The sequence below is a fragment of the Capra hircus genome, chromosome 1 (assembly GCF_001704415.2).
Source record: "Capra hircus breed San Clemente chromosome 1, ASM170441v1, whole genome shotgun sequence".
Classification (NCBI taxonomy): domain Eukaryota; kingdom Metazoa; phylum Chordata; class Mammalia; order Artiodactyla; family Bovidae; genus Capra; species Capra hircus.
Genome location: NC_030808.1, coordinates 134670237 through 134696310, shown reverse-complemented (window position 1 = coordinate 134696310; position 26074 = coordinate 134670237). Strand labels below are relative to the sequence as shown.

Sequence of the window (26074 nt, the reverse complement as noted above, 5' to 3'; positions counted from 1 at the left end):
CGCCTGGATGAAACTAGCTGAGAGCTGCATCCAGGCCATGAATCAGATTTTCTAACTTTCTGTTAAACAGATGAAGATCTTACACATATTTCATATTCAGACTTTAATTATGGCCACCTGAAATGATATAAATTCTTGCTTATAAAAGTTTTTTAGAATTTTACTTTACAAAATTTTCAATATTCAAATAGTTCCATCTAAATATACCATTCTACAAAACATCAGTTAAATAAACAGCATGGCATCACTTAATCTTTTGGGAAACTGGAAACCACAAAACCTCCAAGCTTCATGAAATCAAGTCTATTTGCAATCAATTATTTTTCATCCCTAATGATGGAAAAATACAGTAACACTTACAAATAGTTCTGCTAGTGTTTTTGTCCAAGGCTGAAGTTTTTACTTCTTCAAGTTCTGAATTTAAAAGGAGATAAAAGATGCTTTAGAAGTTCTTTTCCATGAAAATCCTTATATATTGTAATTAAACTTTCTGAATTTTTTTCTAACAGTTTTATATTCTAAAAGAACATTGCCTAAACTAAGTAACAAGCTATTTGTTGCAAAATGATAAATGCTACATTACTATTCTGATAATCATCACTATATTCATCAATCAACAGTATATGCCTATATTAGCCAATTACAGTCACTCATTGAAAAAGGGTTTCTGTGGTCAAGAAGTCTATGAAAACCTACAAACCATAACCTCTGTGGAGGCTAACAGTGCACATTAGCAGAGTGTAAAGGCACTGAGGAGTTTCAGAGTAATGAAACTTGTCTGAACCAATAGTTTCCATCCTCATATGATAAAGGAAACTTTTCTTGCCAGTACCACCAATTAACATTCAATACAGTATACACATGTTTTCTGTTGCAGACACTTTTCAAACAGTACTAAGCTTGAAAACCATATAAATAAATATATTAAGATCACATACTAAAGTAAGAATCATGAATGTGAACTGGAAGATTAGGGTGGCCAGAAGTACAACCACCCAAAAAAAGACTGGTTCAATATTAAGTTTAAGTCAAAAACAGAATAGAAAACTACATCAATGGTTAGTTTTCATGTACATAATAAAGAAAATGGAGAGGGTATGAGATCATTCTGAGTATCAGCTGAGCATTAAACCTCAGTGGGTACTAGCACTGGTGTGCTCCACAGACTCCATCACACTTGGCCATCATTCTGCCTTTAAGCACTAACAGTTGAAGTGCCATTGTAAAGGCAGCGCCACCTCCCTAGGGACCAGGAACCATCTGTTCTGCACTCTGTATCTAAAGTCCACTTTGGCTTTAAAATTACATGAAAGTAAGTGTGTAACTGGATATGCAAGAACTGACAAATGTACCAAAACACTAAAGCTAAAATGGGGCTAACTTTTCATTACAAAAATGTCTATTCTGGATAAAGAAGTGGTGAAAATATACACACACAATAAAATAAAAAAATAAGAAAATCCTACCATTTGTAACAATCCAGGTAGACTTTGAGGGCCTTATGCTAAGTGAAATAAGTCACACAGAGAAAGACTATGAGATACTCCATGATCTCACTTATATTTTCAGAATCCAAGAATTAAAGTTTTTTTGAATCATAAGAGAAGAGATTAGATTTGATATTATCAGAGGCTGGGTGTGAGGAAAGAGGACCTAGAGAGGTAGTCAAATGGTACAAACTTCCAGTTACAAGATAATTACTGCAGATATAATGTATGCATGGCATATGTTATATGTTAACTGTATGATTATGTGAGAGTTGTTGAGTAAATCCTAATTTATTAAATTCTCATCACATGGAAAAATTTTTTTTCTTTTTTTGCTTTCTCTATTGTTCACTACATGAAATGATGGAGTGAAGTCATTCAGTTGTGTCTGCAACCCCATTGACTGTAGCCTGCCAGGTTCCTCCGTCCATGGGATTTTCCAAGCAAGGATACTGGAGTGGGTTCCCATTTCCTTCTCCAGGGATCCTCCCGACCCAGGGGTTGAACCTGGGTCTCCTGTATTGCAGGCAGATTCTTTACCATCTGAGCCACTGGGGAAGCCCACATGAAATGATGGCGGCTATGTAAACTTATTGTGGTAAGTTTCATACATTGTGATTTCACAATGTATGAAAATCAAACCATTATACTGTCACCTTAAACTTATACAGTGGTATGTGTCAATTATATCTCAATAAAACTGGGGAAAATACAGAGAGAGAGCAACTGTTTACTCCTAATTAAAAGATTAAATGAGAGCTAAAAAAAAACGCCCATTCTAATGCAGTACCACTTTTTTGCTGGCACATATCTGGACATTAGCCATTTTAACTCTGGCTAATGAACACCTGCTGGCCTCAGGTGTTCTCATAACACTCAGCAGTAATCCTGACTAGGAAGTGTGTTAAGAGACAGTTTGACAATGAAGCAAAAGCACAGGTTTGCAACCCAGCTCCACCACTTAGTTATCCGGTCTTGGCAAGTTGGTCGGACTCTCTGAGCCTCAGCTTCCTCCTCAGAAACTGGAGATAATGAGAGAAGCTACTGCATCAGGCTGCTATAAGCATTAAATGGGTTTAATGTGTTTGTAAAGCACTTGGAACATGGTTGTCACTCAGCAAAACCCAAACTCAGCAAGTTTTTTTTAGTATTTTTTTACCTACCTTACACACTAACCAGCTCCACCACTGTGATGGGTAAATTCAGGTCACTTTAATCTCTATGGAACTTAAGTGAGTGGGTTGGTTAGATAACCTTTGGGGAGAATTCTAAAATTCTTGCTCTATGAACTTGTGTGCTGAAGCTCTTTCATATCTGCTGCAATTTCTTGAGTAACGGATTACTCAAAGCCAAAAACTACCGACAACTAGTAAGTATCCACATATAGAATTTTAAGTTTCATGATAGTAGATTAATCTAAAATCAACCCACCTACCTCTTGAAACAGGTTATTATGCCATTTTATAGATGAAAAGAAAAAAAAAAAAAAACCTGAAACTTAGGTTAATAAAAGGAAATCTATTCCAGTACTCCACCAAGGGTAGAGTTATAATTCTAACATGTTTTTCTGGGTCCAGGGCAATGTTTCTATATAAAAGTAATTCATAAAGGAAACATAGTTAACATCCCATTACTCAGGGGCCCCTGTCTAAAGGCTGTAATTTCTTTACCTCTTTGGCCATTGGTGCTATTTCACATTCCTAAAGGAAAACATTCTTACCAATTCTGACAAAAATTTTGAGAAAGCAGGGACTGAGTGGGGCCTAAATGAGATGGCTAGCTAGAAGCTATCATGGTGATTATTTCAGAATTTCATCAGTTAGGCTCTCTTTTCTTACTTGCAACTATAGTCAAGATTGGAACACAAATCTGTAAAAAGACGACAAAATCTATTTTTGATCTTCTCACATCTATATAAAAAACATACTTTAGTAAATAAATTTCTTACTTTTATAGCACATTTTCCTTCGTTTAAAGTTTAAGACTGTAAAGTTTTTTGAAGAATTTACTGTCAAGTTGAGCTGCATGAGTATCATAACCTCAGAATCTACTTTGCCCGTACAGGAAAGCTCGACCCGAAACACTGTTAAAAAAAATTAATAAGAAAAAATATTTAAATTTTCTAAAAATCAACATTAATGTCCCATAATTTAGAATGTATTTCTGTTGCAATAAAACTAAAAAATAATACATTTACATAAAATAGTAAGCAAAAACTTTCAGAGAATTTATCTTTAGACTACACAGCTTTAAGTATAAAGTACTATAAAAGTTAACATTAAAGAACAAATCAAGACAAAGGAAGAGAATTATTTTCAAATTTGCTCATGATTTTTAACACACCAATTTGTCTCCTAAATTCTCTTATTACCACATAGTAAAGATACAAGATCATGAGGCAAACTCCATATCTTACCAGGCACAATCAACAACAGTAACAACAAAACTCACTTGATAAAAAGGAAAGACAGTTTTACCACCAAAATGCAATTATGTATTGTTGTTAAGGAAGAGATTAAATATAAAGCTATAAATGAAACTGATAAATTCTCACCTATGCATCAAAAAAAAAAAAAAAACCTTTCTAAGCAGAAACTGTTTTAATCAATTACCACAGCAATGGGATAACAGACTTGGGTGCTTTTTTTTTTTCAGTCTTTCAGTTTAAGACTCTTTCTACAAATTTAGAATGCATCATTCTACCATCTGTATCAGCGTATGAACAAATGGGCATTTCTGAATTTCTTTATTAGCCCATAAAAATTAACCAGCCTTCTCATATTTTCTTAAGGCTTAGATTAACGTATGCTACTGGTAACAGTGAGTTAAGAAAGTTTCATAACACTGGGACTTATACTTTCAAGTTTTAAAACTTTTCATTTTCTTTAAATCTCACATCTTCAGGAGCCCTTCTCAAAAGACGCTCAAAACAAACTGGTATAAACATGATACACATCATTTACTCAGGCAACTCTTGAGAACCTATCCTGTTCAGATGTTACGCTAGGCACCAAGGGTAGACAGCTGAAACAGACAGCTCCTGCCCTCAGGTGGCCACAGGCTAGCAGGCACAGACAAGGACATAAAATTACAAAATAATGTGATCAATTTTAAACAGTTAAATAAAGATCTTACAGGGCAGGAAGAATAGAAAGAGTTAACAAATGGAGGGAGAGAAGGCAGAAAAATAAGAGTAAAGACTTTGAGTCTTGCAGAATATTTAATATGAACAGAAATTCAGATGCAGGAAAGATGGAAAAATGGTTCCAAACATAGAGATCAGCATGGGCAAAGCCTTGGCTCTGAGAATCGCATGCAGCCTGGCACTGCTAGAGCACGGGGGCAGATCCAGCAACAGGCTAGACAGACAGGCAGGGGCAGATGCTAAGCACAGCACATCAGCTGGAGAATCTGGAAGGTGCTCAACAGATGAGGGTGGGGCACTGAGGAAGTGACTGTCCAGGCTGCAGTGCAGGAGCTAATGGAAGAAAAGCAGTATCAGACAAAGGGGCTCGGGTCAGGGCCAACAATGCAGAAAAGGAGACAGGGAAGAGCCGAGCGCACGTTGATTCCAGAGGAGATGGGGAAGAAGAAACCGTTTAAAAAATCCAAATAATCCTTATTTACAAAAATCACTTGTAAATCACTTGTAATCACTTTAAAGAACTTATACATCTTATACCTAGGTTCTTTAAAGGTATGGGTGTGTGCGTACGTGCTAGGTTGCTTCAGTCGTATCCAGTTCTTGTGCGAGCCCATGGACTGTAGCCTGCTAGGCTCCTCTGTTCATGACATTCTCCAAGCAAGAATGCTGGAGTGGGTTGCCATGCCCTTCTCCAGGTACAGGGGATACAGTTAAAAACAGCATGTTAAACTCCGTCACTTAGACTCACCTGATAAAGTGCGTGGAACTTCCCCCTGAGCAGAAATGTTGACCTGGGGCATGTCCATAGCCACAAAATTGTCTACTTGGAATCCCAGCTTATATTCAACCTATAATACGGAGAAATAAACAAACTGGACCTGTGATAACAGACAGGGCTTAGTATAGCTTGACCACACTGATTTTGGTCATTAACAGATAATCTAGCTCTATTTTTAAAAGTCCAAATTGTCAGAAACAGTCTTAGGAATGTTCCTGTATTTTAACAGTCAAAGACACCAAGCCAGGAAAGTTTAACATACGCAAAGCAGCCAGAGTGAGAATCCAGATCTGGTGAGTCTAAGATGTTTCCCCACCAAACTGTGCTGCTTCTTACATGACTCATTAGATCACTACCTTGGGGTGTATCTTATTTATTTCTTCCAGTTTTACTGAGATTTAATTGACATATATCACTGTATAAAATGGTTTCAGCATAATGACTTGACTTACATACATGATGAAATGCTTATCACAATAGGTTTAGTGAACATCTATCATCCCATATAGATACAAAATTAAAGAAATAGAAAAAAATTTTTCCTTGTGATGAGAACTCAGGGTTTACTCTCTTAACATACATACATAGCATACAGCAGTTGATTACATTTATCAGGTTGTATACTGCACCCCTATCTTATAACTGGAAATCTGTAGCACCTTTTCACTGTTTTCATCCAGTTCCCCTCCTGTCCCCCTCTTCTGGTAACCAAATCTGATCTGATCTCTTTTTCTATGAGTTTGTTTGCACGTTTGTTTGTTTTTGAAGTATAACTGACCTACAACACTATGTTAGTTCCTATTATACAAGAGTGATTTTTTTCCTATACATTTCAAAATGATCACCACAGTAAGTAGTTATGATATGTCACCACAAAGACAATATTATTTGGTTATTGATTATACCCTCCACAATGTAAATTTCATACCCTTGACTCTTTAATTTTGCAACTGGAAGTTTGCACCTCTTAATTTCCCTCGCCTATCTCTTCCCCCAACCCCTCCTCTGGTGAGCACCTGCTTGTTCTCTATGTTTAGGACTCTGTTTCTGTTTTGTTATGCTTGTTCATTTGTTCCTGGGAATTTTCAATTGGATAAAAATCCAGTCCAGTAAGCCACCCTCTATCTCATGCCCAGAACAGTACCACCACTCTCCTAAACCACCTGCCATCTAGGAGTCAGAAATCCTGCTGAGGATCACAGTCACCGACAGAGAAGCCCTAGGGAGGCAGAGAGATATGAAGAGCCAAGGAGTTGAGATGTATAATTTACAGTCGATGACTAGTCACCAATGTCTTCTCTAGCTGATAAAAGCCAAGCTCTGAAGGCCTGTATGTGACTGGCAGATGAAGGTCTGATCCGTAGATCCACTCACCTCACAAGTAGATTCCAAATTACAAATTTCTCATAAAATATCTATGCTGCATTCTCTAGTCCAGCTTTCACCACTAATAGAGTTAATGTTTAGATGTCCACCTAACCTCTGGATCTCAAGTGATTCAGAATCCAGAAAGGAAGACAGATGACTAGAAAAATGTCTCTGGAACATCAATATTCTCTAGCAATACCTGGCCTCTATAGGTGGCTTGATAGAACCAATCAGTATCAATCAATATCAACACCAAACACACCCCTTTTGCTAGCAAGATGTTCATGAAAGAAACAGCTCAAACCGCAAAGCAATAGCTGAAAATCAGAATGGATGCCATCTTCAAGACCCTCAACGAGGCCTTATATTTCCCGATATTCTTTGTCCTGTCCTTGGGATTCAATGAGAAGGGAACCCCTCTCCCATTCAGTGGTCACAGGCCTTCCAGTGAAGGCTGGGACTGGCAGAAGCCAAAGGGCAGAGGGTTAGGAAAACAGTAGTAGGAAAGAGGTTCAAGAAACCATTCTTCAAGAAACTTAACTAGAAAGAACATAATTAGGTAATGGCAGAATAGACTTCAAAGCCTATCTTTCTTTTTTCAATGGGAGATACTCAAATGTGGTACACGCTAATGGAAAAAACCAATAAATAGGACATAACAAAGATGAAAGAAAACAGGGAAAAGAGTAACCTCCCAGATTGTAAGAGAAAGGATGGACACCTGTGCACTGACTGAGTCAGGAGGTGTCTAACCCACATATAAGAAGGGATCAATCCAATGACTATAACTCCCTCTCTTGGTTCCCCTTTTCACACTTCACTTGAAAGTTCCAGAACAGTATTGCTGTTGTTCAGTTGCTCAGTCATGTGCGATTCTTTGTGACCCTGTGGACTGCAGCACGCCAGGCTTCCCTGTCCTTCACCATCCCCCAGAGCTTGCTCAAACTCATGTCCCTTGAGTCAGTGATGCCATCTGACCATCTTGTCCTCTGCTGTCCCCTTCTCCTCCTGCCTTCTTTCCCAGCATCAGGGTACTGGGCCATTCAGGTGTACCCAGAACACTATAGGGATATGCAAGTATTAAAGCACTGCTTTACAGTTAAGATAGATATACAAACAATTGTTAAAAGTTGTATTTGTTAAGTGCCATGTTCATAACAAAGGAAATGCTCTTGCTGCTGCACATCAGTGACTTGGTGGTTCCTTGGTTTGAAGTGTTCCCGCTCACCTTAGCATGCTGCAATACTTAGTCACTGCCACCAGGGGGTGTGAGAGAGCCATAGCCCAGCAAGTGTGGGCCAAGAATGAGCAGGCTTTCCAGCAATACTTACTAATATTAAGAAAATGCGTTTCACTATATTCCTATATCCATGCAATCTCTAAACAAAGCAATACATGAAAGGCAGCTGCCTGAAAAAAAATTCAGCACAGTCAGCAAGAACTGGATTGGAACCATGAGACTGTGTGACCATCAGATAATTTACTAACTTTCCCCGAGCTTCAGTTTTTATAAAATGCTGCTGCTGCTGAGGATCAAATAAAATAATTAAATGACACACCTAACTGTCAGTCCAGTACAGGTCCCCTCTGATGAACGCAGACCCCAGTAGCATCAGCAGTCATTCCAGGGTGGCCATGCTATGCCCCACTGCACTTCCTCATATTGGCCAGCCTGCTCCTGACCGCCAAGATTCTGACACAAGCCTTCCTGTGCCCTGCCAAGAGCAATCCTGCAGCCCTCTGTATTGTCCCCTATCTTGGGAACCCCACTAGACTGAATAGACTCTCACACTGTCGGCCTCTTCACAAGAGTCTTCCCTGCCTTTTCCTCCAGCCCGGCTTTCCTAATCATTTGGTCCCTGTAACCCTCAACCCTCAGGGCCTAGACAGCAGGGTCAGCATTCCCTCAGGATCTTCAGGTCCTTTCTCTACTTCCCTTCCTCATGCACAAGCCCCTGTACTCTGAAGCTCACAGCTTCTACTCACAATGGCTATTTCTCACGCCATCATCATCAGTGTCACACGAGGACTTTACAGAGCCCGCGGCGCTCGGCTCTCTTTGTCTCCTGCCATCTTCCTGGTGGCTTTGATATTAATATTGAGCATTCCTATGTACTGAAGTACTCCATAACCAAAACAAATGTAAAAATCCCAATCTATCAAAGATCCCATCACAACCTCTGATTTCTACAAAACCAGTTCTTTGTTTCCAACACTCTGATTCAACCAACACTTATGAAGCACATTTGTAAACCAAGGGCTGTGCTCATAGCTGGGATGTAATGGCCAGTGACGCTATTTCCATTCTCTCCAGCCTATCCATCCAGGGACCTGGTTTCACTTTCCATAGTCTGTGCCCCAGAGAAGACTGGCTACCAACATCGTCTTTTTGCCGTCAGAACACTGACCACCTCTCACGCCACCCCTGCTGCCCAGCACAGCCGGGGGAAACCACAGACCAGAGAGAAAGCTGCTCTTACACAACGATGATCCCCACGTTCAGGGTAGGCCGTTAATCCTGCTCAGCAGTCCCTTCCCCACTCAGCCCCTTCTCCCTAGTTGTCTCACTCCAAACCTCTTGGGACTCACGGCTTCACCACCTGCTGCCCGCTCCACTTTCCTCCTCTCAGACAAGGCTCCTGTCCCCTTCACCTGGCACACAAGAACCAGCACCCCACTTTCTGCCTTTCTTTTCACCTCCAGGCAGATTTGGTGGCTCAGATGGTAAAGCGTCTGCCTACAATGTGGGAGACCCAGGTTCAATCCCTGGGTCAGGAAGATCTCCTGGAGAAGGCAATGGCAAACCACTCCAGTATTCTTGCCTGGAAAATCCCATGGACGGGGGAGCCTGGTAGGACACAGTCCATGGGGTCGAAAAGCGTCGGACACGACTGAGCGACTTTACTTTTCACTTTCCAGGCAGATCTGTTAGAGCACTCTTCCTCTGCACTCCACTCCCAAGGAGAGATTTATTCCCTTCTCCAAATGATAAACCCTTCTCTCAGCACACTAGCCTTAGCCCGCTAGACCACTAGTGGGATCCTGTATCGTCAGCTCGTCTCTCTCACTCTCCTACATCTTCATTCTCTCCCACATGCCCAATAACTTACTAGACATATGTGCCTAATAATCTTACAGCTCTCAAACATAGCAGATTGAAAACCAAATTTACTATGCTTCCCCACACTTGCTGTCTCCTTTACTCTAGGTCTCAATAATTGCAGGCAGAGGCACAGCCAGCCAGGGACCAGAACCCCTGGGGCAGTAGACAGAGCGAGCTGCAAACAAGGTTAAAGGCCCTAATTGTAGTCTGAGGGCAGGGACGAGACCAGCACTGGAGAGCCTCAGTGTGGCAGGGGGTGAGGGCAGAAGGTAGAGAAATGGGCTCATGAATGGAGCTGGGTAGCATCAGAGGCACGCGGAGAAGTGGTGAAGGGGTTGAGCAGGATTTCTGAGAAGCCCAGCCCTTTGGCCAGCAGCAGCCTGGAACACAGAAAGGCGTGAAAGCATGGCGCCTGCCCTGTGGCCTCCCTTTTTGAGGGACTGCCTGAACATGAAAGGCATTCCAAAGCAGTTCTCTTCTCCCTCAGGAATCTTCAGAATATAAAATTTTAAATTGTAGTTTCTGGGGTTAGAAACAGCTTATTATTAAAGGGCAGTTTTTTCTATTTTGGCATGCCATCGATCTATACAGACTCTCACTGGCCAATAATCCTTTGAAGAAACAGATCTGCTCTAAAGCTAACATTTATAATCTACTGGAACAAAGAAAATCTGAAAATCAGTTGTTTATCCGAACAAAGAATGAGCCAAAATACTTCAGAAAAGAAATAAGAAAAAAATATAAATATTTGAATAAGCTGAGAAATAAACATTTTTTGTAATCTTCCCTTACTTGGAAACAAATGGTAATTGCAAATAGGCAGCTGCTAAGTAAAGCCACTTCCTCTTGGAACCCAGTACAGATTTAAAGTGAGTACACTTTGCCTGAAGCCCAACAGCCTTTCAATTTCTCTGAAATTATCACAAGTGCTGCCTTTCTCACAGAAACCCCACTCTGCAGGGGATACAGCAGGCTGGCCCCCAGGGCTGCTGTAGGAACTCTGGACAAGCTCCCTGCAGACCCTCCTGACAATGATGAATTTCTGAAACCAAAAAACAGCTTATAGGGACTGAGTGGGGTAAGTATTCCGCTACCTTTTGGTATATTTTTGCCTTTCAGCTATCTAAAATATCTGACACTTAACAGATGCAATTGCAAGTTTTTTTCCTGGATACTGGAGAATGTTCTGGAATGCAGAAGCAAGTTGTTATCTGTTAAAACCAGCAGTAAGGGGACTGTGAAAGAAAAGCAACACCAGAGTTCTTACCCCATCTGGAAATGCAATTAACCCATTATATTTACCAACCACTCTCTAAGGCAGTGTGATACAATGTCAAGAGTAAGACAAAGCTCCAGTCTCTGAGAAGACCACAATCTGTTTGGCAAGATAAAACAAAGTCACTGCAGAACACTATTATCAGACGCTTCGATAATGTTAAAATATCCACAATGAAGTGACATACCAAGAAGACTGAAGATCTTTGGAAGCAAGTATCTCATCTTCTGGTAATTCTTAAAAAGCAGTAACTGCAAAGTGTTGGACCCGAGGAGCCTTGACTCTCTTTCTGAAAGTTCCTAACTGCATTCCAGAGCTAACAAGATCAGGTGAAGAACTCTTCATCATGTCTCTCCTGCCCCCTTGCATGACTATCATTTCAAAAATATATATATACACACACATACATACACATATCTAGATGCTTATCCATGTACAGACTATCTTTAGAAGGGGAGATCAGAATCAGGGAACAGTGGCTGCCAATGGAAGGGGAGTTAGGTGGCTAAATTGCTTGGGGATGGTACTAGAAAAGGCTAGGGGATTTATTTTTCACTACATACCCCTATGCCTTTCGCATTTTGTACCATATGCATAAACAAAATACTCAAAAGATTAATTTTTAAAATAAACAAACTTCAATTAAACAACTATGCTAAAACCACAAAAGAAATTATGACCTAAAACTGGAACTAGGAGTTGCAATGGAGGTCAAACCTGACATTAGATTTAACATACACACACTCCTTTGCTTTTTTACTATAAAACATTTTAAGTCATAACATGACTAGTACTTTCCTGAGAATTCTTATACCTTCTACAGATGAACTGTGAAATAGGCTTAGCTATATGTTCAAACTATGAGTTACATTCATTTTTTTCAATTTTAAAACTATATTTTTTCAAATTTAAAACTTTATTCACAGTAAAATATCTGCAAAATCCCAGGTGTGCAACTAGTTTGCCAAATAGTTTGTCAAGAATACCCGACCCATGTTTCCACACTTCTAGATACAGGCATCCACTGCCTCCGAAGCGGCACATCCTAACTGAAAAGCTCTAACTGCTCCGAAGTTGCCCCTTTGCTGAGCTGCGCCCTGTGCATCTCTTCCATAGTCAGTTAAGGAGCACCTGTAACTAAGTACCAGGTGCTACAACAGGCACAAGGGACCCAGAGAAAGATGAAAAGAGGTCCCTACCCCTGACGTGCTCAGTGCCTCAAAGGGAGAGAGAAGAGCAACTACAAAAATATTCTTAAGAGCATGATAAGGGTGTGAAAGGAAAGGGCACCTGACACAGCTGAAAAAGCGGTGACACCAGGTCTAAGTTTCATGAGCTAAACAAGAGTTAGTGAAGTAAAGACTGGGGAAAGGGTATCTCTAGCACAGCGAACAGCAGCACAGTAACAGAGTCCAGGGCATTCAAGAAATAAAGAGAGACACTAAGCGATTAGCTGGAGGGCAGGCAGAAAACAAAGACGAGATCATGAAGGCTCCCTATGAAACAGAATTTTATTCTGGTGGCAACCGAGAGCCTCAGAGCAGCTTTGCAGGGGGTGCAGCAAGAAGTCAGTCCAGAGGCCAGGAGACCAGTTAGAAGGCTGCTATTTTTCCATAATCTAGAAACATGATAGAAACATGAAAGCCTAAGTTAAGGAGGAGGCATTAGATCTCAAGAGAGATAAGAAACTAATTTAAGGCATAGTTATGAGAGAGAATCATCTGGATCATCTGGACTTGGAAGGTGCAGGAGGCGTCTAGGATCCCTTCTAGGCATCTGGCCGGGCCGGGTAAATAAATGGTGATGGCCTCCAGCAACTCAGGGAACTTCTGACTTACAAAGACCATCATACCAGTAAGGGCAGCCCAAATGTACACTAAGGATGGTGTTTAACACCTGCCACAGAAGAAAGTTATGCTCTACAAGATAATGTGAAGAATGCAAAGTACTGTAGAGCAATACTAAGGCTCCTCCTCACCCAACATGTACCCAGACCAACACTACTTCCCGTTCCAACATATACATTCATCTGAGCCCCTTCTTCTATGTATTTTCCCGCACTCCAATTTCCTCCTTGTCTACAGGTTTCTAAAACTCCTCAGGCACTCATAAGCAGTCAGATCCCTGAAACTCACTAAAAAAAAAAAAAATTAGTGTATGTGTATTTTTTAAAACAAATGAATAAGAGGTTTAATTCTGTTCAATTCTAACTGCCACATCCCACATTACCTTTTTATTCCTAAATCACTACCCATACTCTTGCCTGGGAAATATTCTCATGGTATATATATATATATCAGCAATCTTTTTTCCCAAGTGGGCCCCCAAACAATCACATCCTGTTCAAAGTCAGTAGTTCACTCAGAATAAAATCTCTACTATTTCATTAGATTTTTCACAACTTTAAAATATATGTATTATTTGTTTTTATATTCATCAACATTACAGATGGGAAAAGTAACAAAGGACTAACCATCAACTTTTTGGAGACTATAAAAAGCTTCTCTACTTGAAACAATGGATCTCAGAGTTGCAAGGGAACCTAACATTCAAGACCACCATTCCACAAATGTTTAAATTCCTTCTACAACACTCCCACCAAATGGTTACCCAGCGCAGATCTGACCTCTTTCAGTGAGAGGAAAAATCACAATGGCTAAAAGTGAAACCGAGTTTTAAACACAGGTGCAAAAACTAGTGTTTGAAAGTGTGTTGAGTTACAGAATTTTATATAACTTCAAATTGTGCACACGTGTGCGTGCCAAGTCACTTCAGCCGCGTCCGACTCTTTGCAACCGTATAGACTGTAGCCCACCAGGCTCCTCTGTCCCAGGGATTCTCCAGGCAAGAATACTGGAGTGGGTTGCCATGCCCTCCTCCAGGGGATCTTCCCAACCCAGGGGTCAAACCTGCATCTCTTATGTCTCCTGCATTGGCAGGTGAGTTTTTTTTACCACTGGCACCACCTGGGAAGCCCTAATTTCAAATTATTTCCCCACAATTACTTGTTCATTATAAAGGAGAGAACCTTACAGTGGAGAAATCTGGTGAGCTGCGCGGTCACAGTAACATCCACAGTAAAAGGACAAGCTGACATCACGTGCCCAGCGGAGGACAGCACTGCTGCGGTGTTACCACCAAGGAGGCATTCGTGAGCCCAATCACGAGGAAGCCTCAGGCAACTCAAACTGAGGCGGCCCTCCACCGGCCTATATGTCCCTAAATGTCAGAGTCAAGAAACAGAAAGGCCACAGGAGCGGGAAAAAAAAAAAAGCCACAAAAAAGATGATTGTGATTAACTGGTGAAGTGTGAGTTCTGGAGATTAGGAACAGTCTTGTGTCAGTGTTAAGTTTCCTGATTTTGACCGTTGTACTTTGGTTATATAAAGAACGCTCCTATCCTTAGAAAATATACACTGATGTACACTGGGGTAGAAGGGCACGAAACATGCAATTCACTTGCATGCAGTTCAAGAGGAAAAACGTCTGTGTGCGTGAGAGTAGGGAGAATGAGAGAATGAATCATAAAATAAACGCGGCAAACCAGCAACAATTTGTGAATCCGGGTGAAGGATAAATGAGAATTCTTTGCACTGTTTTTGTAATTTTCTGTCTGAAATTATATAAAAATTAAAGGTTACTCCCCCAAGTAATGGTAAGGTCACCCAAGTAATAATAAAGTCACACAGTACTGAAAAATGTGGTTTATCTCCAAAATTAGGTTTGTCTCCTTGAAGAGTCCAGGTGCCTACTCATTCAAACCAACAGACCTCAGATTAAAATGTCTCGAGTGAACCTTTTCTGAGTGACCTATGTCATTTACGCTGGCACTTCAACATATCCACGTTACCATCTACTAAATGTTCTTAGATCACATGAATCTTCTCCCTCTGTTTTTGCAGATTTCATCCTAAAGAGATCTAACCACTTCCAAAAGAACATCCCCTATTTGGATACCCCAAGGCAATAATGTTGGACTTGAGGTGTTCTAGACAGCAAGGCACATACACTTTACCCAGGATCCAAGCTAATTTAACTTTCATCAAAACATTCCTGCAGGTGTATTTTAATGCACGTATGTCTATATGTGTACGTTTCTCTAATATACATGTGAGCATATATAAAAATGTGGATATATGCATATTTACATAATCATTTTTGCTTACCTAACTGGCAAACAAATATACTTAAAATATTTAGCATTAAGCAGTGAACTGAAATAAGCACCTTATTCACTTTGTAAGGAATGTTGGCTCATTGGTACCATCTTGGGAGAGGGATGGGAGAAAGAATTTGGCAGTAGCAATCAAAATTTTAATCATGAACATTCTCTAACCCAGCCATTTCACTTCCTCATCACAATGTACTATACAGAAATAATGCTAAAAGTACACAAAAATTTCTGAACAAATTTAGATATTCTTAGATATATACACACACACATATACCTATATACATACATATACATTCACACACATATTTTTTCTATGATTCTATATTCATTAATAATAATGCTAGACACAGCAACAAAAGATGACTACCAATTGTTTTTACCATCCCTTTACCATAAAATTTTGCCTGCCAAATGAATGAAACTATTTGTAACAGGGAAGGGAAATGTTACTAAAAATCCATACATCAATGAAGCACTTAACAAATAACCATACATCATACATCTATACAATATCATACTATAAAGCCATTAAACAGACTGAGTTAAATCTGTAATTACAAAAGTAGAAAGTTGCCAAGACATAGTATCAGGTAGGGAAAAAGTACTGTGCAACACATGTATCAGGTAATTCCCTTTTTGTTTAAAAAGGAAAAAGAAGTACGATTTCAAGTATCAAGTACACCAAATTTATAAACAATGATTATTCTTCTCGGTTCAGATGTACAAAGTCTTAACAGTTCTTAAAACAACTCTGTAATAGTTGAATTTTCCCAATAACCATTATTGTTTTCTAAGAAGATACAAAGATCTATATTAAAGGGGTCAGATTTAAATGACTTGCTTAAGAACAAATACCACTGTATAATAATTTTTAAAAAATAAACTCTACAATAGGTATTTTTATTTTAGTATAGCAGAACCTATTTTTATTTCCCAAATAAAATCCTATTCAGAAGCTTATACATGAGGCTGACAAAATAAAAGAAACTGAAGTTGACCAGGGAAGGTGGACTCTACACTCAGCCTCTCACTCTTTGACTTAAGAGAAAACTTACCACGATAGACAAGCCCAAACAGAGGAAATCTGAAGAATTCAGCAACAAGTAAACCGGGCAAGAAGTTTGTTACAGTTAAAGAAGCTTAGCCAGAACCAACACGAGTGCTTACACGTCCTGTTCTTTCCTTTTACTGTTTCTCCATAACCGGGAAAACTGTACCCAAGACCTCAAACGTGTCTAAACCACCTATCTTACCAATCCCCCAACCCCTCATTCATAGCTCTTCATAACACCACTAGCAGGTCCACCTGTCCCCTCTTCCAGCTAGAGCTACATCCTTGCTTGAAAAGCCTGAAAATAAGTGTTCTGTCAGAAGCTAGTCACATACATGACTAGCTTTCTTTTCATTTTCAAATGAAACGCTACTTTCATTTTCAAGGATTTTTCAAGTCTAGAGGAATGGGCTCAAGATTTAAAACACAAATCTGAGAAGACCCAGTACCGCTACAGCCCACCACCCACTGACCCTCTTGTGCAGCTGGCAGCCCACCCCGGAGATCCAGCCTCTGCCTCAGCCTCTGGGCCTGGGTGGTTCTGTCTTGGCCTCTTTGGTGGACCGCTCTCTTACCTTGGACTTTGCATGCCAAGTGAAGTGCAGGAAATTTGTCTCGCTGGGTACTAACAGGTTAAAGGATAGAGCGTAGTGACTAATAAGGTCATTTCTCACATAATAAAGTTCTGCATCAAGACCTAGGAAAAAAAAGAGAAAAAATTAAATGCCCCAAATACCCTCAAAAGCATTCAAATACTGATCCTAATAACAGAGTAAAAGCACATCCCACGCGTGCTGCCTTATAAAGCAGGAAGAAGACTGGATTTCATCATTGCCAACAAAGATGAAGAAACTGAGATTCGGAACAATTAAGCACAGGGGTGCTGGAGCCAGAACTCTGGTTCTGAGAACCACCAATGCGACGCATTTCCTTTTGGACAAAGACCTTCTCAGATAAATGCCTACAGACAAAAGCCCCTTCACCCTGCAAAACTGATGTGGATTTAGGAAAAGAGACAGGCACCTGGGGGAAACATGAGGTGAGTCAAGGCCTCAAGACCCAGCCAGAGGTGATCCTGGCTTCTGTCAGTTCGATGTGCTGGCCACCTGAACAGCATGTTACCAAGGTACCCTCACGCCACTGCCACACAGATACACATCTTCTTCCAAATCTGAACTGCAAAGCAGAGAACACTACACTTCTCATATTCTCAGGACTGCCCTCTCCACAAAGCAGATGCTCGGTAAACTCTTGTTAGACAAGTTAGCACCACAGATGAAAGGAAAACATATCAAGATGCCTAAGAAATGCTAGCGATTTCAAATTTCACTCATCTCCACACCACTTTCTTGGCCAAGGTTACACCCAACCTCCAACACATATCACATTACTCAGTTTTGTGATAACCCCTTCATCCTACTTGTATTAAATATTTTCTTTAAAATTAATTCAATTTTTAAATAAAAATTTAAAGGAAAGATTTAATCACCATCTTAAGAAGAAACCCAGTATTTACTGAGAAAAAAATACAAGGTAACCAAAAAAAAAAAAACCTACCTACTAACTGCTAGCTAAACACTACTGTCTACATGAAGGCTGTGAGCCTGAGCACAGCTCACTGTTTACAAAAAGGGAAGAAGAGGGTAACATCAAGTGCTTGAGAGAGGTAAAAATATCAGAAGTTTTCTCCACAATATAATCCAAAAGAACTGAAAGAATAAAAGCAGGGAATAAGAGCTCTCAATTGATTTACTGTTATTTATAGTTGTGGGTAGGTGTCCCTCCAGTAACGGATGACACGTATTCCACACATGGGAGGGAAAAAGGTACAGGGGAGGCCAAACGAAATGTAAATTTCCTATTGACTGAGCTTCATACCATGAGTTTAAAACGCCTTGTGGTGTGCAAAGAGGTCAAGGTGAGGCTCTCATACCTCCTAAGATACCCACTCCAGTATTCTTGCCTGGGAAACTCCATGGACAAAGAGGCCTGGCAGCTACAGTCCATGGGGTCGCAAAGAGTCTGACGTGACTGAGCAACTAACACTTTCACCTTCACTTTTCACAACCTGGGTTAAACAAACATCTCTTGGACTAGCCACGCAAACCATGAATCCAAAGAGAAAAATTGATGAAGTGGTCATCATTAAAATTAAAAACTTTGCTCCTCAAAAGATATTGAGAAAATTCAAGTCACAAACTGGGAGAAAATATTCACAACATATCTATCAAAAGGACTTATTTTTAGAATATGTCAAGATCTCTTATGAACCAAAAATTAAAAGACAACACAATTAAATAAAAAGGGCAAAAGATGTGAACATATATTTTGTAAGAAAAGATATGCAAATAGATGATATGCATATAAAAAGGTGCTATACATTACTAGCTAACAGTGAAATACAAGTTAAAACCACAATGAGATATGATTTCCACTCAGAAGAATGACTAAACGTTGGCAAGGATGTGGAGCAAATACAACTCTCATACATTGCTAAGAATGGGACAATGTTCAACTACTTTGGAAAAGGGCAGTTTTCTTACAAAGCAAAGTGTACGTCTACTCAGATTCAGTTATTCCACTCCTAGATAATTAACCAAAAGAAATTAAAACATACGATTCCACAAAAAAACTCATATGTTAACATTGAGAGCACTCTTATTCAGAACAGCAAAAACTGGAAACAACACAAACACCCCTCGGCAGATAGATGAATAGCCAATTGTGTTATATTCATTCACACAATGGAACACTACTTGGCAATGAAAACAAACTGCTGAGATTTTGTAACAAGGGATGACTCTAACAGACCATGAACCAAAGAAGCTGTACATCCTGTATTAATTATTTTTATAAAACGTTCTAGGAGCAGGCAAAACTAATTTGTAGTGATAGATCAAATCACTGTGTTATTAAGGGAACTTCCTGGGGTGATGGAAACGTTCTGCATCTAACTAGGGTGATGGTTACATCGGTGTATGTATTTTTCAAAACTTAACCAACTGTACATTTAAGATCTGCATGTTTCATTATATACAAAGTTCATCTAAACTTTTTTAAAGAGGGAGGAAAAAAAGACTCAACAATAGTTTTTACCTCTCTTTTCTAATCTCAAAAAGTTTGCATACCACAGAAAGTTACTAGCACCAACATAAAGTTCTAGAAAAAAATCATCATAAGTGACCAACAACTTCCAAATTTAAATTTCAAATATCATTCACAGGGAAATAAAGAAATCTGTTCCTAACAAATAACAGTTACAATGTAATTACTGGTAATAATAACAATGATGCTTATTTGCACTTTCCAGACACAGTTTAAAATGTTAAGAGCATCTAGTAAATTCAACTCCACACAAAGCTCCTTCCCAGTGTCTTAGCTACCTCATTCACTGAGATACTGGAACCTGTTAATGAAATTTCTAAACACCCTTCTCCTGTGACTGATTATGCCAGACTCCCAATGTGCATGAGGCGAACCCACTCTCAACATGTTCTTCAATGTTCCTTTCACTCCCCAACTCCAACAACCTTTATCCATACCAAAGCAGCCCATCTCTATGGACAGAGGGAATAAACAAATTGCTTTACCTCCAAAATCTTGAACTGTAATTATTTCAATACTTTAGTAGCTCTTCAGTTCCTTCCTTTTATTGTTAAAACAGCTGTTCTCTGGGCTCATACCTTCAGGGTCCATAATCCTCTTGTTTCTCCCACTTGATTATAGCAATCATTTCCTTGTTTTTTTTCTTACTGACCTCAACCCCAATTACTGCAATTACTTTCTTAAGAGTACCCTCAACTTTCTCCCACAGCTAAGACACGCATACTCCATCCTGCAAACACTGGTCTTGAACTGTTTGGACTTCCCTGCTCCTCGTCTTCTCCGGTGCTCTAACTGAGTGCTGCATAATCCTGGATGAAGGCACTCCCACAAATGAGTCACTATAACATGCTTCTATGTTCAACAAATAAATATTTATAAGCTGCTGACAGTTTGGAGCCCTGTGATCCATATCTATAAACACTTAATGGCCACCAAAATAAAAACTGAAAATTTTAAATTCACTACCCTAGATTTAGGTATTGAAACTATAATATAGTAATACTGTAAAACTGTAATACAACTGCAAACAGAGTTGCTGTTTCCTGATTAGATTTTGAGAGAATTTGTTTTGAAATAGCCATTCTTTACTAAGGTAGTTATTCCTAGCTTGAAAGGATTTGAATTTCTTCAAAGAAGCCATTAAAATGAAGTTCAAATTTTCACCCATCAAATTAGTAAATCTAGTTTGTTCTGTCATAAAATATATTCCTAAACATCAATTAGCATATCAGTGGTTAGGAAATAAAAATACCAGTACAACATATTAATAGAAACTGTGTCAGTTAACATTTGAATCTTCCCAGACATGGGGAACTAGAATAGCAGGTAAAGAACTATAACTTTCACTGGAAAAGGAAAAGACCCTCACTTAGTTCAGCTGCTGCCAGGCAGGAGTCCCCCTCAGCCCTATTTTAAGAAAGCTAAAACAGTGAAAACGAAAACTAAAAATAAGCACCCGCACAAAAGGTTCTCTGCTCAGAGGAGCACCACCAGTCTCTGTGTGGTTCCTAGTCCCAGGAAGCTGCGCATTCTCTTATGCCCAACTTGATGGCAGCCCCACCAGCTTAGAAAGCAGCTCTCATCTGCACTACCTCAAAATCATGCAAGCCAGTGATTTCCATCCTATTATTTTTTAACATCTTTAACTCTCTTCTGAAGCTGCCTCAGCCACCCTAAGTGGTTTGACCAAGCTGTTCAAGTTATCCCATAAGGTACCAATTATGCTTTTATTAGTACTTGGTTTGAAAATTGCAGAGGTCTTGAGTGGTTTGCCCTTAACCTTATTTTTCCCATAATTCCTGTTATTTTTAATGATTTCGAAATCTTAAAGGTGTTTGTTAGAAATGCATTTGATGTTGGAACAGAAATGCTTATATTCTTTCAATACAATACTGAATGTTAGATAGGGTGTAGCAAGCAAGCAATTTATGAACATATATCAATGATTTATAAATGTTTATACTCTAACCCAGTAAATCCAATTCTAAAAATTCATCCTTAGAAAACCAAATATAGACACAAACATTTATGCATAAAGATATTAGTCAAAATTATATTTAAAACTGAAGAAAAGTAACAATATAAATTACCACTAATAGAGCCATGATCAATAAACTATAATACATCCATAACAGAGAACAACAGTTTTCAACAATTTCTTTGGAGAGGGATGGTGTTCCAAGCCACTGCACCCTTTAGTCAAATCTCTCTCTGCTCACCCATGAGACATACTGAAATTCCCCTTTGAAGACAGGTTTTAGCCACTAAAAAAATTACTGGAAAAGACTATGAAGCCATCAATAAGACTATTATAAATAAATTTTAACAAATTGAGTTTTGCTTATAATAACATTAAATAAGGACAGGCAAGATACATACTATACATAGTAAATTTTAAATAATGTCTGTCATTTATAATGGGTCTCTTGCATAAAACAGATGTTCAATAAACATCTGGTAAATTAAACTTAAACGTACATAGTAATGCCATTTGCAGCAACATGGATGGACCTAGAGAGTGGCATCCTAAGTGGAGTAACTCAGAAAGAGAAGGAGAAATGACATCCCTTAAATGTGGAATCTAAAAAGAAATGAGAAAAATGAACTTAGCAAACAGTGACGCACAGACTTAGAAGACAAGCTTATTGGTTGCCTGTGTTGTTTTAGTCAGTAAATTGTGTCTGACTCTTTGCGATTAAGTGAGATAGAGTCTGACTCTTTGCAATTAAGTAAGTCAGATAGAGAAAGATAAATACTGTATGATATCACTTTTATGTGAAATCTAAAGAAAATGATATAAAGGAATTTATTTACAGAACAGAAACAGACTCACAGATATAGAAAACCAGCTTGCAGTCACCAAAGGGGACAGTGTGTTTATGTGTCTGCACAAGCTCAGTCGTGTCTGACTCTTGGCAACTCCCTCGATGGTCGCCCACCAGGCTCCCCGTCCATGGGAGTTTCCAGGCAAGAGTACTGGAGTGGGTTGCCATTTCCTCCTCCAGGGGATCTTCCCGACTCAGGGATCTAGCCCACGCCTCCTGCATCTCCTGCACTGCACACAGATTCTTCACCTGTTGAGCCACCAGGCTATTAAAAAAGTGGGCAGAGTAAATCAGGAGTTTGGGATCAGCACATACACACTACTATATATAAGATAAATAAACAAGGACCTACTGTATAGCACAGAGAACTATATTCAATATCTTGTAATAACCTATAATGGAAAGGAATCTAAAGGAATATATACAAATTCAGAATATATATTCAGTTATAACTGAATAGATAATATTTAACTGAATCACTCTGCTGTATAACTGAAATCAATATAACATGGTAAATTAACTATACTTCAATTTTTAAAAAGATTTCTAAAAAAAGACGAGAACCTTCATTTTTTAAAAAACTAAATTTATATACATAATGTGTGGGTTCCATTTCTCAAAAAGGAAAGAAATACCAAAAAATATGAACAGTAATTGATTTTAATTGGTAATTTATGGGTTATGCTTTTATCCTTTTTCTTATATTTTTCATAAGAGTTAAGTTAAACTGGGAAAAATAAAAATTAATTTTCAAAATCACGTTAAAGAAACATTCAGTCAGCCGCAGCAATTCACTAAACAAAAACCCAACTGCTGTCTAAAATAATACATGAAGGCCAGTAAAAGCTAGAGAAAAGGCCCTCAAATGACAAAATTCAATTAAAAAATCACATTGGTAGAGATAATATCTTTGATATATTAAGATTAACATAGTAATAGCATATTACTAATGACTAAAACACCTTTCCCTCAACTTTCCCTTAAAATAGCCAACCAAAAGGCTGTCATTGTTGCTGTTCAGTCACTAAGTCGTGTCTGAGTCTTTGTGACCCGTGACTGTAGCCCACCAGGCTCCCCTGTCCACGGGATTTCCCAGGCAAGAATACTGAAGTGGGTTGCCATTTCCTTCTCCAAGGGATCTTCCCAACCCAGGGATCAAACCCTCATCTCCTGCATTGGCAGGCAGATTCTTTACCATTGAGCTACCAGCGAAGCCCCAACCAAAAGGTAAAATTTGGAAAAGCATTACAAAGTGAAAAAGATCAAAGCTCAGAATTTCACCATTCAACAGTGACAATGGGGCTGAAATGAGAAGAAAATCCTTGAACCACCCAGGCTCACTGTCTGAATGAGGATAACCTGGGAAATCCTAAAGATGATAGGGAAGGCAACAGAGCAATAGGTTTCAGGGGAATCAGAAGTGTACCAAGAATTATATTCCCAGACAAATTCTCATCATGTGCAAAGACAATAGATTCTCAAAAAAATACCAATTATGTATCCTCCTCCATAAAAGTCACTCCCAAACATACTGAGACATTAATAGCACTTTTATTTTTAACATGAGATAATCATTTTATACTGAGAAAAGGTTTATCACACATAATAATTCTAGTATAATAATTATGAATATAGCTCTAAATCAAAATGTAGAATCAAAAAAAATCTCTAAATATTAGAAATGCAAAAAAAACCCAATGTAATCAATTTTCCCAAAATAACAGAAATATGAGGAGAATCCAATATATATTTAATCATGTTACGAAACTATCAGCCTATGACTGATCTTAGCACATAGATATGTGTATCTCCATCCACAATTAATATGGAGGAGTGGACATGTAGACACATCAAGACCATACTTTTAAAGGAAATTTAATTCTTCCAAAGCAACCATAAGAGATTTTTAAAAAGGTGATCAGCTATAAGGAAAAGCACAATAAGTTTGTAAAGAAGAAAATGTTTAGTCCACAACCTAACCACAGGGGAGGGAGGGAAAATATAACATTATAGGTCCTGATGTACCATCTATCTCAAAGAGTTACCTGTATCCTAAGATTTCAACTGCATAAAGAAAAATGAGAACATGGAAAAATGCTGGAAAGATATTTACCAAAGACTCCCAATGCACAGTTAAATAATGTGTACTTTTCTTCTTTTTTACAGTCCTGTATACTTTCCAAATGGCGTATGTTTTTATTCAGATAATCAGGCAATAGTTAGTAAAATAAAAAGAATTTTAAACAAACTGATTTTTTTTAAAAAAGATGAAATCTGTAAAGACTATGATACATGTATTCCTGAATGTAATCTTTATTCTTCCCTTCCCCATCATGCTCAAAACAATTTTTAAGAAAGAGAAAAGTAATAGACAATTGAAGACAGAATCTAGGTAATCTACTCCTTTCTAACTGCCACTAATCACTAGCATTTCCAGTATGACATAACAATTAAACGCAGTCTCAAAGCAGGGCCAGCAGATGGCAGGGTTTATCACTGTCTAGGAGTGGTGCTGTAGCTTCTGCAGAGAAGTGGGCCGTGAGGAATGGTTAGAGAGGTAGTGAAGGAAACCGTTTATTCAGTGATGCTTTACTCAGGCAGTTGTGCACAAGCCAGGGAAAGGGCAACTTTAAGAGACCAGGAAACAGCCTGGTTCCGGTAGAAGGGAGTGACTAAGAGTAGGTTGGGGTACCCTGATCACAGCAAGGAAGTTCCAAGGGCTGAGAAAAGGACCAAGTCCAAACTGGCCGTTTCAATGAGTGCCTTATTTAGAAAAGTACCAGCACAGCCACAAGTAACAAGTGAGAAAAAAAAAAATCATAGTAATGTTAATATCCTTGAGAATAAAGGGAGGGAAATAATGAAAACAACTCACTGAGGCTCATCTTACAACTCAGTGACTCCAACAACCCTAACAGGTCAAAGGTCCTATAAGTAAATCTCAATGATATAAAAAGAGAAGAGGATGCTGAGTCACTATTCTAGGGCAAAATAATCAAAAATCAAAGTAACAAATGAAGGATATAATGCATGATAAAAGCTGGTCCCCTAATGAACAATCCAAAAAGGAAATTAAGAAAACAACTCCAATCAATTAAATTAGGAGATAAAAGTTTTATACACTGAAAACTACAAAACTGCTGAAATTAAAGAAGACCTAAGCAAATGGAAAGACATCCCATCTTCATGCATTGGAAGACTTATTATTACTATTGTTAAGGTAGCAATACTACCCAAAGGGATATAGCAGTACAATCCCTATCAAAATTGTAACTGCCCTTTTTGCAGAAAACAGAAAAGTAGATTCTCAAATTAATATGGAAATGCAAGTAGCCTCCAACAGCCAAAAGAGTCTTGAAAAAGAACACAGTTGAGTTACGTTTTCCAATTGCAAAACTTACAATAAAGCCAGAGAAACCAAAACAGTGTGGTAATAGCATAATGACAGACCTCTAGACTGATGGAAGAAAACTGAGAGTAAGGAAATAAGCCTATATATTTCTACCCAATTGATTTTTTTCCTTAGTTTTTTTTTTTTAATTTTAATGGAGTACAGTTGACTTACAATGCTTTGTTAGTTTCAGATATATGACACAGTGATTCAGTTATACATTCATTCTTTTCTAGATTCTTGAATATAGATTATCCGAGAATATTGAGTAGAATTCCCTGTGCTTCACAGTAGGCCCTTGTTGCTTATCTATCTTTTCGATTAATTTTTACATAGCTTAAGTTCAATAGTTAAAAAGCTTAAAGTTTTAA

At 38.7% G+C, this 26074-nt stretch overlaps 1 protein-coding gene across 2 annotated transcripts in view; it reads right to left on the bottom strand.

The window, feature by feature from the left end:
- RYK (receptor-like tyrosine kinase) overlaps positions 1 to 26074 on the bottom strand; it is a 111270-nt gene that overhangs the window by 68973 nt on the left and 16223 nt on the right. For both annotated transcript variants that reach the window (XM_018051063.1, XM_018051054.1), the window contains exons 2-5: positions 16958 to 17079; positions 5381 to 5480; positions 3436 to 3570; positions 361 to 414 (exon numbers count right to left, since the gene is read on the bottom strand). In XM_018051063.1, the coding sequence (XP_017906552.1) occupies positions 361 to 414; positions 3436 to 3570; positions 5381 to 5480; positions 16958 to 17079 (411 nt within the window). The remainder of the gene's footprint in view (positions 1 to 360; positions 415 to 3435; positions 3571 to 5380; positions 5481 to 16957; positions 17080 to 26074) is intronic.